At 39.0% G+C, this 12,833-nt stretch overlaps 2 protein-coding genes across 15 annotated transcripts in view; both read right to left on the bottom strand.

The window, feature by feature from the left end:
- Positions 1-718: 718 nt before the first annotated feature.
- Positions 719-11,199, bottom strand: LOC103473005 (uncharacterized protein DDB_G0286299-like). 14 transcript variants are annotated; one of them, XM_008422909.2, is made up of 20 exons: positions 10,892-11,192; positions 9,572-9,700; positions 8,827-8,931; positions 8,642-8,743; positions 8,309-8,515; positions 7,785-7,991; positions 7,606-7,674; positions 7,161-7,268; positions 6,952-7,077; positions 5,610-5,816; positions 5,431-5,499; positions 4,907-5,113; positions 4,064-4,171; positions 3,855-3,980; positions 3,615-3,764; positions 3,213-3,332; positions 3,033-3,134; positions 2,836-2,961; positions 1,515-1,664; positions 719-1,443 (listed from the first exon to the last, which is right to left on the bottom strand). In XM_008422909.2, exons 1-20 carry the CDS (start codon positions 10,959-10,961, stop codon positions 1,388-1,390), a joined length of 2,544 nt encoding a protein of 847 aa, XP_008421131.1. In that variant the 5' UTR covers positions 10,962-11,192; the 3' UTR covers positions 719-1,387. The 14 variants fall into 14 exon arrangements, with proteins under 14 accessions (XP_008421131.1, XP_008421130.1, XP_008421135.1 ...); XM_008422908.2 differs by having other exon boundaries at positions 7,161-7,274; positions 10,892-11,189; XM_008422913.2 differs by lacking the exon at positions 7,785-7,991 and having other exon boundaries at positions 7,161-7,274; positions 10,892-11,196.
- A 668-nt stretch (positions 11,200-11,867) lies between these two features.
- The window catches only part of kdm1b (lysine demethylase 1B), a 17,218-nt gene continuing 16,252 nt past the window's right edge, over positions 11,868-12,833 (bottom strand). The window contains exon 20 of the mRNA XM_017307543.1: positions 11,868-12,653. Within this exon, the coding sequence (XP_017163032.1) occupies positions 12,570-12,653 (84 nt within the window). The 3' untranslated portion in view covers positions 11,868-12,569. The remainder of the gene's footprint in view (positions 12,654-12,833) is intronic.

The raw sequence follows: 12,833 nt of genomic DNA, 5'->3' as shown, positions 1-12,833 counted from the left end.
CCCAGAAAGCACAAGGGCAAAAACCGTTAGTGAAACGGTCACTGGGACTGACTAGTATATATTGAGAAAGTAACTTTAATATATGAATTCCTCATATATAGGCTCGTTTTGAAGTATAAGTTGCTACTTACAGGCATTGCTTCGGAAAAAAATCGACCTGTTCATAACAACTGTTCAACTGTACTGATTAAATAACATAAAAGTCCAACAGATGGCAGCAATGCGCCCATAGTTTACAGGACACACCTCCTGCTAAAGAGCCCCCTGGTGGTTGAACCGGGGGGTTTATACCACATATAAACCGGAAAATACAATATATGAAAAAAAAATCTGAATCTGGTATTGTTCAAGGGGCCGGACCAAACGTGGAGGTGGGCCGGATCCGGCCCGCGGGCCGTAGTTTGGGACCACTGATTTAATAGTTCAACAAAAAAAAAATTTGTAAAATATTTCAATTTTTTTTTGTGCAAATTAGTAAATTCTGGATTTTTTTTCTCCGTCCAAAATTAAGCCAGTGATTAGTGTAAATGTGTGGCAGCAGTGGAACATCAATTATTTGACTTAATAAATAAAAGCACAAATAGACAATTCAAGTCAACATTAAGACCAATCAAACAATGAGTGCGTCTCGTTTTCATAACACTGCAGTAGCATTTATCTCTAAAGATCATTCCAAATATTTTTTAAATTCTTGTAATTGAAAATTAATAAAGACTCATTTTCAAATAATGTAGCAAATTTTAATATTAACATACATAAAACCTGCACATTTGAACGTCAAGGAACACACCACTAGGTATATTTTAAACATGAAACATTTTTCTTAAACGGGACAAATATTATAGCATACCTCAGGAGATTATTGTGAAAAAAAAAAGAAAAACAAAGTTATAATTTCCAACAATATCATCATTTCTCCTCCAAAAAGGAGAGAAAACCCATTTTTACCCCATTTACACCCAAAACATCACATAATTCAGTAACTCTCACTGCCAGAGTTCTTTCAAAGTATAAAAAAATGCTTTAGAAATCCAATTTCCTTCCCTAAACTTGAAATATTTTGGGAAACATTTTTTATAGGAGGTGGTTAAATAATTTTATTATGACACTAAAGGAGGGATTCCACCTAATTTTCTACTGATATAAAATGAAAATCCTAAAACTAGGTGTGTGTACCTGCATGCAGAGTGGACGACGACTCACAACACGATTAAAAACATTTTCTAAAAACCAGAGGAACTTCAGGCAAACAGCCACAAATAAGACAAAAAAAAATCATTTCAGGAACCTGGAAAAGTTGATCCCCAACCTAAAAACGTGAAACAAAATGTATAAAAGCCTACAGATGAATTCAGGAGTAACTAGTTTTAAAGGAAAGTTTTGTCTCTTATTCCTCCTCAGAGGATTTTTCTGCTGTCGACTTTTCTTCGGTCTCTTCTTCTTCTGTGGAGAAAAGAACCAAACCGTTAGCGCCCTCGTTAGCTCGCTGCAGGTTTAACGGCGTGAAGATTCACCTGTTGTGGGTTTGGCGGCGGCGGCGGCTGCAGCGGACTCTTTGTCTTCACCGTCACACCTCTGCAGAGCGACTTTCACCTTTCTGGTCACTTCTGTGTGTTTGGCTGTTCGGATCGCAGCCTCCTCGTCTGAAATGCTGCTCGGCACGTCTGAAACAAAAACACCACGATGACCAGGAAGCTACAAACTCCAGGTCTGTTAGCTACAAACGGTTTTTCTTTACACACATTGGAGTGCCACATGGTCGAGTGCTCGGGCCTAAAACTTTATTTACCTGAAATACCTGAGCTACCTCTGTAGCCGTGTGGGCTTCCAACCCTGCTAAATTCTCCTGCTACTCTCTACTTGGCATTATTGGTTGTTATTTCAGCTTCTAGCTTTATTCTCTGCTGTTCCTCTATAGAAAGTACACCTGGTTCCTTCTTTCCCTCAGCCGGTGGCCGCTCATGCTGATCTGGAGCCGCTGGAGGATTCTTCTGCAGCTGTCCCTCTCCACTGTCACCGCGTGCTTTCTCAGGACGAGGAAAAGTCACGATTCAGTTCAACCTGCTGCTTTCTAACTGACCTAAACTGTGGTGTCAGAAAAATGTGGCTCAGTTTGATCACATGGTGTGCAGATTTATTCAAAACGTGTTTTCTGGAACAATTTTAGTGACAAATAAAATATTTTTAATAAAACATTAAAAACATGAAACTGTTTCTGAAGCTGAAATAAAGTGAAAAAAAAATTTGAGCAAAAAAAAAAAAAAACACAACTGGAAAAAAAAGAGTTGAAGCCTTAAAAAAATGTTTGAAAATGAAGAAAGCGTAGGAAACACAAAAACTGAAAATAAAAAATATATTAAAAAAAGATTAAAACCGAAAAGAACTAAAAATATGATTTGCAAGTGGAAAAAAATATTTTAAACCTTAAAAAAACAAAGCATATGAAAAAATGCAAAACAAAAAAAAGTAGGAAGAAAAATTAACAAAACAAAATATTTAAAACCGAAGAATAGATTTGAAAGTGCAAAAAACATTTGAAGCTAAAAAAAAAAGATTTCAAACAAAAACAAAAAAAAATCGATCAAATTGATTCAAAATCTTTTTCAGATCCAATTTGATTTTGAATGAAAATTATGGCTCCAATTTAGCTCCATAAAATTGTGCCATTTTTATTAGGCTTCATGTACAAAACTAAAAGTGTTTTATTAAATGACGTTCTTACTGGTGACTGAAGCTGGACGTTTCCAGCCTTTGGTGCCACATTTTGTCTTAAAATCTGGGAAAATTTCCAGCGTCAGTAAAATAAAAGCTGCAACAGTGAAACTCCGTTTTTACCTTTCCACGTTTTCTGCTTCTGATTCCTCCGTTTCCGGGTCGAAGCTTTTGTTCTGCTCTTTGTTCTCTGGTTGGAGCGATTCGCCGCAGCTTCGTCATCTGAGCTGTCGTCGTCATCCCAGTTTCCTGCCAGGAAAAAGCAGCAAACGTTAAACGAGTGATTGGCAGCGATCAGCCTGCATCTGCTGCTGCAGAACCTGAGGCCTTCTTCGTCGGTCTTCCTCGCAGCCTCTTGCTCTTCGTGGATTCCTGACTCGGTTTCCGTCGGGGAGAGCCGTCGTCTTCGGAAGACGAAGCATCTAAAAAAAAAAAAAATCAAACCGGCAGCTTAGCGGCTGAACTGATCGCAGAGGGAATCGCACCGGCAACCGGATCACCTTTTAGGGATTTTTGTTTGGAAGCCGTCGCTCTCCTGGATGAGTCGTTTGTCGTCTTCTTCGTCACAAGCAGCTGCTCGTCATCAGAGCTGTGCTCACTCGACGTCTCGGCGTAGTTTACTTCAAAACAAGTTAAAATGAAGTGAATTTATTAGTTTAAATTGAGAGGGGAGCATTTTTAAAGTGATATTTAAAACTGAAAATAAAGATCTGAAACTGAAGAAAAAAAAGATTTAAAATAAAAAAACAGGAAAAGAGATTTGAGGCTGACAAAAAGATTTGAAAAAAGATAAAATATTGAAACAAAAAAGATCTGAAACTGAAAAAGAAAAAGATTTGAAGCTGAATTTGATAGTTTAAATTAGGAAGAGAACATTTTTGGAAAGGCAGATTTGGGCTCACCGCTCCTCCTGGAGGCGTTCCTCTTGGATTTCACAACCGGAGAGGATTTAGAGAACAGCTGGACGGGTTTCCTCTTCCTCTTCGCAGGAAGTTCCTGAGCAACTTTGCTTAACGGCTCGTCGTCGGAGCTTTCGTCGCGCTCTGACGGCGCTGTGGAGAAAATAAAACAACCGCTGCGTTTCATCTCCTCTTTATTCACCAGGATGAGAAAATAACCAGGAAGATGGAAAGTAATCCCACCTTTCTGCTTCCTGCCCGCTGGTTTCTTCTTCCTCCCTGGAGTTTGTTTCTTCTTCGCTGACCTGGCTGGAGGTTTGGATGTTTTCACCTGATGATCGTAGTCAGAGTCATCATCTGCGTTTGAATCTGAGGAAACAAAAGAAACATAAATATTCACAGCGGCTTCAGAGAGCTGAGCTGCAGAAACACCAGGATGTGTGAAGGATCACCAGAGTTTCTGTCCTCTGATTGGTCGGACTTGGGAGGAGAAGTTTCCTTTTTGTCTTTCGCTGCTGGTTTCTTCTTCTTGGTCAGCGGCTCGTCGTCGTCGGAGGCGTCTGGAGGATTCAGAGGAAAATCAGAATCTATGCTGTCAAAATAAAACCACAAAATAAAACTGAAACAAATTAAAACTAAAAAAACSATTTGAAACAAAAAAAACTTTAAAGTGGAAAAAAATTGTGAAACTGAAAAAAAAAATCTTAAAAAGAATTTAAACTGAAAAAATTATTTAAAAMATAAAAGAATTAAAACCAAAATAAAAGATTTGGAGCTGAAATAAAGTAAAAGAAAGAAAAAAAAGACTTGAAACTGTCAAAAAGATTTGAACATTAAAGATTTTAAAGTGATAAAAAAAACCTGAGATTGCCAAAAAAAAGATTTGGAACTGGAAAAAACATCTGAAACTTAAAAAATAATTAAAACTGAAAAGATTTGAAACTGAAATCATCTAAAGCTGAAAAAATGTAAACAACAACAAGAAAGATTTAAAACAAACAAACAAAACATTTGACAAAAAAAGACTCCATAGAAGCGTAATCCCAGTGGATGCTGATCTGGTCTAGTCAAAGTCCAGTTTTTTGTGCGTGCGTACAAAAAAACTTTGCGGTGTGAAAATGTAAATATACACAAACTTTTCACAAAGTGCAAAAGTTTTAACTGCAGAAACGTAAAAGATCAATTCAGGAAATCACTGTGTTTCATAATGTAGCAGCAAAAAATGATTGGAAAACGTCCATCAGATGTAATTTATTCTAATTAGCGGCAGCAGCAGAAGAAGAAAGTACTTCCACCTTTCTTCTTCCTGCCTGCTGGTTTCTTCTTCACTGATCTGGCTGAAGGTCTGGATGTTTTCACCGGAGGCTCGTTATCGGAGTCATCAGCCGACTTCCTGTCCTCTGAGGCGTCAGATTTGGGAGGAGGAGAAGTTTCCTTTTTGTCTTTTGCTGCTGGTTTCTTCTTCTCTTGTAGMGACTCGTCATCYGAGGARTCATCTGAAGCTAAAGACAGAAGAAGTAGCACTAAAGAATCATCCRTGAGGCACGGTGGTGGAGGAATGATCATGTGGACCTTTTAGCTGATAAACACAGGACGACGATCCGAAATGAAGAAGCAACAACAAACAGAAATCACAGCTTTCTTCTTCTGTTTTCTTTGGAGATGAAGAAAACAAAAGCGACGAAGAAACAAAAAGAAGTGAAGAAGAGAAGAGAAGAGAAAAACAAGCGAAGAAGAAACAAGAAAGTGTACAACAGGAAAGTGAAAAAGATGAAAGTGAAGAAGAAAGAGGGCAAAGAAGTAGAAGAGCTGATCCCACCTTTCTTCTTCCTGCCTGCTGGTTTCCTCTTCTCTTTTAGCGACTCGTTGTCTGAGGAGTCATCTGAAGCTAAAGAGAAAAATTAGTGAGGTTAGGTGGTGGAGGTATGATGCTTTGGGATTTTTTTAGCTCATAAAAACATGGCAGTGATCTGAAACAAGGTAGAAAAGTAATCCCACCTTTCTTCTTCCTGCCTGCTGGTTTCTTCTTCGCTGATCTGGCTGAAGGTCTGGATGTTTTCACCGGAGGCTCGTTATCGGAGTCATCAGCCGACTTCCTGTCCTCTGAGGCGTCAGATTTTTGAGGAGGAGAAGTTTCCTTTTTGTCTTTTGCTGCTGGTTTCTTCTTCTCTTGTAGCCACTCGTCATCCGAGGAATCATCTGACGCTACGAGAAACGATTTGAAGATAGAAAACTTAAACAAAACCAAATTGAAGGAACTTTCAATGATTAAAAAGAATTATCTAAACACATTAGCACACTGTTAATTGCACTGTTCTTGTGTGAGGTATTCTCAGTGATTAAAGTAAAGATGTAATAGCCTAAAGGCAAAGTCTTCAACATGGAGGGAGTCATGAGATTTCTGATTAATCAGATATTTTATGTATATTTATTTTATTTCTAACCCATGTCTTTGAATGTACATTAACATGAATGCAACATTTAATAACATTTGTTTTGTTTTATTGATAATTTAACAATAAAAGTTCAGTTGAAAGTGTTGAATGGACGTGTAATACCTAGTTAGACCACAGGGTGGCAGTGCTTGTCGTGAGACGGTTGGTTGGGAAACATGAAGAAGTAAACAGTCCGTCATATTCTTCTTTGATTAAGGGTTGATAACGTCCATCAAGCATATATGATTCCCATGAAGATTTAATCATGCAAAATGTATTACAACACTAACTAGTCCCATGTAGGCCACGTTTTGGGAGTGAAATAACCGCTGTAACATGTTAGCTTTTCGGCGCTGGCATGTTAGCTTTCCCGCTAGCTTAGCAGCTAACATCTAGCCTAGCATTTTGGGTTGGTTCTGCCATATTTTAGGTTAATAGAGTCAGATTTAATGTAGTTAGAGCTGCAGGTTTATGTTTAAACGTTCCAGATCTTGTTTTAAAACTGCCCTAGTGTCACTGAGGAAAAACTACAAAACCTGTAATGTGTGATATGTTAGCTCTGCTAAATGGAAGATTTTCACAGAGAAATGCATTCAGTGAGCAAAAATAGCTTACATGCATTAAAAGTTCTATATTTTATGTAAAATAATAGTTTGTTCATGAAAGCTACTGTTGTATTCAGACATGTTTAAAATAAAAAAACAGAACATATTGTATGTACTGAGTGTAAGAAAATAATTGAACCAAAACAGATGCATCAATATGAATGTCAATAAGTAAACAAATAAAAAAATTTAAATGTAAAAATAAACTAATAAAAGAGGATTACGCTGCAGAGAAACCGTCCCAGACAGCTGCCAACATGGGAAGCAGCAGCAACAGAAGAAGATGGAAAGTAATCCCACCTTTCTTCTTCCTGCCCGCTGGTTTCTTCTTCCTCCCTGGGGTTTTCTTCTTCTTCACTGCTCTGGGTGAAGGTTTGGATGTTTTCACCTGAGGCTCGTAGTCAGAGTCATCATCTGCGTTTGAATCTGAGGAAACAAAAGAAAAATAAATATTGACAGCGGCCTCAGAGAGCTGAGCTGCAGAAACATGAGGATGTGTGAAGGATCACCAGAGTTTCTGTCCTCTGACTGGTCAGATTTGGGAGGAGAAGTTTCCTTTTTGTCTTTCGCTGCTGGTTTCTTCTTCTTGGTCAGCGGCTCGTCGTCGTCGGAGTCGTCTGAAGCTACGAGAAACGATTCAAACAGAATGTAGCTAAAGCACGGTGGTGGAGGAATCATGGCTTGCCACACACCTGAGCAGCTTGCAGTCACAAGCCATTACTTTTTAGTTTTCCTCTTGTTTTTTTGTCTTAAAGAGTTTAATAAAAATGTTTTTCTCCAGAAAGTCGCTCTACTGTTTGCAGCAGTAGCTTTGTGCCTTTAAGCAAACATGGCAGATATAACATGGCAGACATCCTCTGCTTCTTGCAAAATGAGTCAGAAAATAACCGTTTATTTTTCTAGTTTATTCTGGTGAACCACATTTCAAACGTCTGACTTTATCAGTTTTCTCACCTTTCTTCTTCCTGCCTGCTGGTTTCCTCTTCTCTTTTAGCGACTCGTTGTCTGAGGAGTCATCTGAAGCTAAAGAGAAAAATTAGTGAGGTTAGGTGGTGGAGGTATGATGCTTTGGGATTTTTTTAGCTCATAAAAACATGGCAGTGATCTGAAACAAGGTAGAAAAGTAATCCCACCTTTCTTCTTCCTGCCTGCTGGTTTCTTCTTCACTGATCTGGCTGAAGGTCTGCATGTTTTCACCGGAGGCTCGTTATCAGAGTCATCAGCCGACTTCCTGTCCTCTGAGGCGTCAGATTTGGGAGGAGGAGAAGTTTCCTTTTTGTCTTTTGCTGCTGGTTTCTTCTTCTCTTGTAGCGACTCGTCATCCGAGGAGTCATCTGAAGCTAAAGACAGAAGAAGTAGCACTAAAGAATCATCCATGAGGCACGGTGGTGGAGGAATGATCATGTGGACCTTTTAGCTGATAAACACAGGACGACGATCCGAAATGAAGAAGCAACAACAAACAGAAATCACAGCTTTCTTCTTCTGTTTTCTTTGGAGATGAAGAAAACAAAAGCGACGAAGAAACAAAAAGAAGTGAAGAAGAGAAGAGAAGAGAAAAACAAGCGAAGAAGAAACAAGAAAGTGTACAACAGGAAAGTGAAAAAGATGAAAGTGAAGAAGAAAGAGGGCAAAGAAGTAGAAGAGCTGATCCCACCTTTCTTCTTCCTGCCTGCTGGTTTCTTCTTCRCTGATCTGGCTGAAGGTCTGGRTGTTTTCACCGGAGGCTCGTTATCRGAGTCATCAGCCGACTTCCTGTCCTCTGAGGCGTCAGATTTGGGAGGAGGAGAAGTTTCCTTTTTGTCTTTTGCTGCTGGTTTCTTCTTCTCTTGTAGAGACTCGTCATCTGAGGAATCATCTGAAGCTAAAGACAGAAGAAGTAGCACTAAAGAATCATCCGTGAGGCACGGTGGTGGAGGAATGATCATGTGGACTTTGTTATCAGGACAACGATCCGAAATGAAGCAGCGCCGACAGAACGTAATCCCACCTTTCTTCTTCCTCCCGACCGGTTTCTTCTTCGCTGCTCTGGCTGAAGGTTTGGATGTTTTCACCTGAGGCTCGTTATCGGAGTCGTCAGCTGCGTTGGAATCTGAGGAGAAAAAAAAGTTACATAAATATTCACACCGGCCTCCAGGAGCTGAGCTGCAGAAACGGGATGCGAGGCGAAGTCACCGGAGTTTCTGGCCTCTGAGGCGTCAGATCTGGCAGGAGAAGTTTCCTTTCTCTCCGTCGCTGCTGGTTTCTTTGGCGGCTCGTCGTCTGATGAATTATCCGAAGCTGGAAAAYAATYCAACGTTAAAAMAATCCGAACTGAAACCTGTTCTCGTTAAAGCAGGGGTGTCCAAACTTTTTATCACATGGGCMAAAATCTAAAATATAGATATGAAAAATAAATACAGATATGGACAGATTCAACAGTAAAAAATAATAATAATGGAAAAATTTAAATAAAATCATGCAATTAAAGCTGTTTCATTTTGCTGTTTTTTTTTGTAATTGACTGTAGATCCAAAACTTAAAATAAATTTCATCTAGTTTTCAAACTTTTGGACTTTATTGAGCAAATTTATTCTGTGGTACGAAAATAATTTGAGTCACTTTCTTTCAAAATGCTTAAAATTTAGTACATTATGTACAGCAACTTTTCAGTAAAAGTCTCTACATATTTGTGGTTCTACGCATTATTAAAAATTGTTTATAAAAATACAAATACTCTACGTTGTGCTAAGCTGGTAATAATTTTACCCTGATTAAAAATAAACAGTTTGGGTCTCTATCTGAGATGTACAGGACAAAGTTGTATCATTCTTTAATCACATTTGGAGGACCCACAAAATCACTCGAACAGCCACATGTGGCCCCCGGGCCACACTTTGGACACCCCTGCCTGCTTTAAATAGTGTTCTGTCTGCGTCACCTCCGCTCTTCCTCGAGTTGGCGTTGCCTTGGGCGTTGTCACATGACTTCTTGTCGTCGCTATGCGGCCTCATGAGGAGCTTCGACAGCGGGACGAACTCCTCTTCATCAGAGCTGGAGCTTTCCTTCCCTGATTGGTTAACAAAAACAGGAAATTTACCGTTAATTCACATTACAATTATTAAAATAAAACTGTAGTACTCAAAAGTAAATCGTAATAAGTAAGAGTACCATCAAATTAGCTTTTTCTAATGGTTTGTTTGAAAACGATGCACAGAAATAGATCAATTTTTTTAGCAATTTTTTAATTTATTGAGACATTTGTTGCCAGCTTGTCGCATTAATCAATAAATCAGTTAATCACATGATAAATAATGTATTCCTGTGTTAATTTTTATTAGAATATAAAGTTTATAGATCTTTGACAATGTGTTCTTGCATTATTATGCCATTACCATTATATTATCATTTATCCTAAGAACTTCTGGGAAAATTTATTGTCCAGAAAAGGTGACAGAACTGTTGCAAATTAAATTCATAATCAAATTTGCTTTAATAAAGTCCATATTGATCCTAATTAAGCCTGTAATTATAACAAATATTTCTGGACGACATCTTGTTCCAGAAGTTAATGCAGTCAGCGACAATATTGTTATATAATATTGGCATAATAACCATAAAAGTTATCAAATGAAGCCAGTGGATCTGCTTCAATAGTTGTGACTTTATAACACCACACAGTGTCACTTATTTTTAAAAATCGGAAGGTCAGGCTTTTAAAAAATCAGTGATCGGCCTGAAAATTGCAATCAGTGCAACCTTATTTAAGAGTTGATTATATAATGTGGCAATAATTTACTGATTCATCCCAGTTAATCATGTGGGCTCGTTTCTAGTCTATAATTAGAAAAAACAAAGAATTTAATCAGGTTAAAGCAGAAATAGAGACTCTACGACACCATGACCCACAGCATTACTGGGCCAAGTCCTCTTTAGAGAGAATAAAAGCGGTTATAAATCTAAATGTACACTGGGTTTGGTTTGGATTGCAGCAAAATTTGCATTACATTTCGATAAAACAACACATTATTATTTTCAAATGCACGTCTGCAGAGTGTTTCAGCTCCAGTGTTGCGGTGATTTTACTAAAACAGCACATCAGTTCCTGGGAGGATGAATGGATGAATCTCATGAGAAACCAAGGGATTCACTCGACCTGAACATTATTTTCTGCACATCTGCAACCGCTTTGTTGGTGAGAGCAGCTAAGCGGAGTGATTTCCTCCCAGTTTGTGCTGTAGTAAGGAGTAGAAGCGGCTACCTGCAGATCGGTGGGCCACCATGCTGCTAGCAGTGCTGGAGTCCATCCTCACGGTCTGTCTCACTTTCATCACGGCAGGTTTTACCGCTTTTATCAAACCCCACCGCTCCCTGCGGTTCTCCACCGAGCAGCACACACGGCTACGGGCTCATGAAACCCCGAGGAAAMGGTTAAAACCCGCCAGCTCCCGCAGTATATACTACGTTAATCACTGCTTTGTTTTCTTCCGGTTCGCTCCAACAGAAAAAGGCGGGCGGCGGGTGTTGATGACGCGTCACTCGCTCGGTCTATCGTCGTCGCTTAGCAACAAAATCGAAGTTAAAACTGTGAAATTCAACTCAATTCAAAAAAAATACTTACTCATCTTAAAGGGAAATTTAATGTTTCAACTCATATTACCGAAATATCTTCAAAGAGTTGCTTTRGATGCTAATGGCTGTGACTAAGAAGCATCTCCTGTAGCAGTCAGTACAACACCATCGCTACAGAAGCCTCTGACTGGATGGTTGTATCACAGTTTAATAACAATGTTGCTCCAGGTTGTCTGTAATATCCTTTGCACCRTAATCCTCAGAGGTTCCACAGCAGATCTCAGAACACAGAGAGATTATAAAGATGCACAATTAGGCATATTTTATTTTTCAAAAATGCATAGTATTTAGCTATAGTTGAAACATTAGAATGACTAAAAAACATTTTGACTTGATGTCAAAGTCTTGTTTTCAAATTAGCAGCATCAATAAAATATTTAAAATATATTTAGTCACACTAATAGTTTTTCAGTATTTCAAGTGTTTTTGAATTGCATTTTATTAAGAGGTTGCTTCATTAAATGCCTGATGTTGCTAATTAGCATCATACTGAAACTTTCACAGCTTCAGTGTTCAAATGTGCAATCTTTAATTACTATCAGATTGATGGCAAAACGCGACTATTTTGTATTGATTAGTTAAGGTTTTAAAATCAGTGACTCAAGTATGTTTCCATCTTATAATTGAAAGGATGATTTAAATGTTACAGCAGGAGTAGAGCTGATCTTTGTGGCAGTTTGTAGCTCGGTTTATTACACAAACAAGACAAACAGGACATGAAGTCACATGAATCCTCGTTAGTCACAGTTAATCGCGAGAAAGCGAGGAACTTCTCCAAATCTCAGGAACGTCACTTTTCAGGAAGGATTTCCGTCGTTTTTATGCCCACATATTGAAAACCGTCTGATGTTTTAGGGTCAGCACTTCCTGATAAGATCCCTGAGAAAGAAACAGAAGAGTCYGTTGTATTCTGAATGCTGAGGTCCACTCGGTAAGAAACTTACCGTTTTAAATCAAAAGTGCTGCGGAAGAATCACTCTGACTAAATCTACAATTCATATTTAAACATCGACTAGAAAAACTACAGATCAGAAATTTCTACAACTGGGAAAACTTTGAATAATCTGTTCAGTGATGATGGGTCGCCTGAGAGTTCACCCACATTTCAGTATCATTGTTCATTGCGTTTCTAATGAATATACACAGAGCTGCAGTTTGCATCAAATGACATAAATAAACAGCATTTCTCTGGTGGACATGAGCTGCAGATCCGGACCGGAACCGGAACCGGCAGCAGAGACGGCTGTCACAGTGAGTACGGGGTTCGAGTTGGTGCTGGTGCTTCAGAGAGCGGTGTGGCGGTCCGGTCACACGGCGGCCATCTTGCTGGCCTCTCTGACGCCGCTGAGGTAGGCTCCGGTCACCGTCTGAGGGAAGTGTCGGTTTGTGGCCTGAAGAGAAGAAGAAATGTGGCAAACGGGTTTAAATTCCTGCGCTTCTGGGATTAATCTTTAGATGTTCCTTTCCTATAACAATTATGCAGGTTGTCTTTGGATTGTAGCTTCTTCGGTGACTCTAGTATAAAAATGCATGATTGGGCATCCTTTTGGTCAAAATGACCTCTTAAATTT

The sequence above is a fragment of the Poecilia reticulata genome, linkage group LG11 (genome assembly GCF_000633615.1).
Source record: "Poecilia reticulata strain Guanapo linkage group LG11, Guppy_female_1.0+MT, whole genome shotgun sequence".
Lineage (NCBI taxonomy): Eukaryota > Metazoa > Chordata > Actinopteri > Cyprinodontiformes > Poeciliidae > Poecilia > Poecilia reticulata.
Note: the sequence above shows the minus strand (reverse complement) of the source record. Positions and strands in the feature narration are given on the sequence as shown.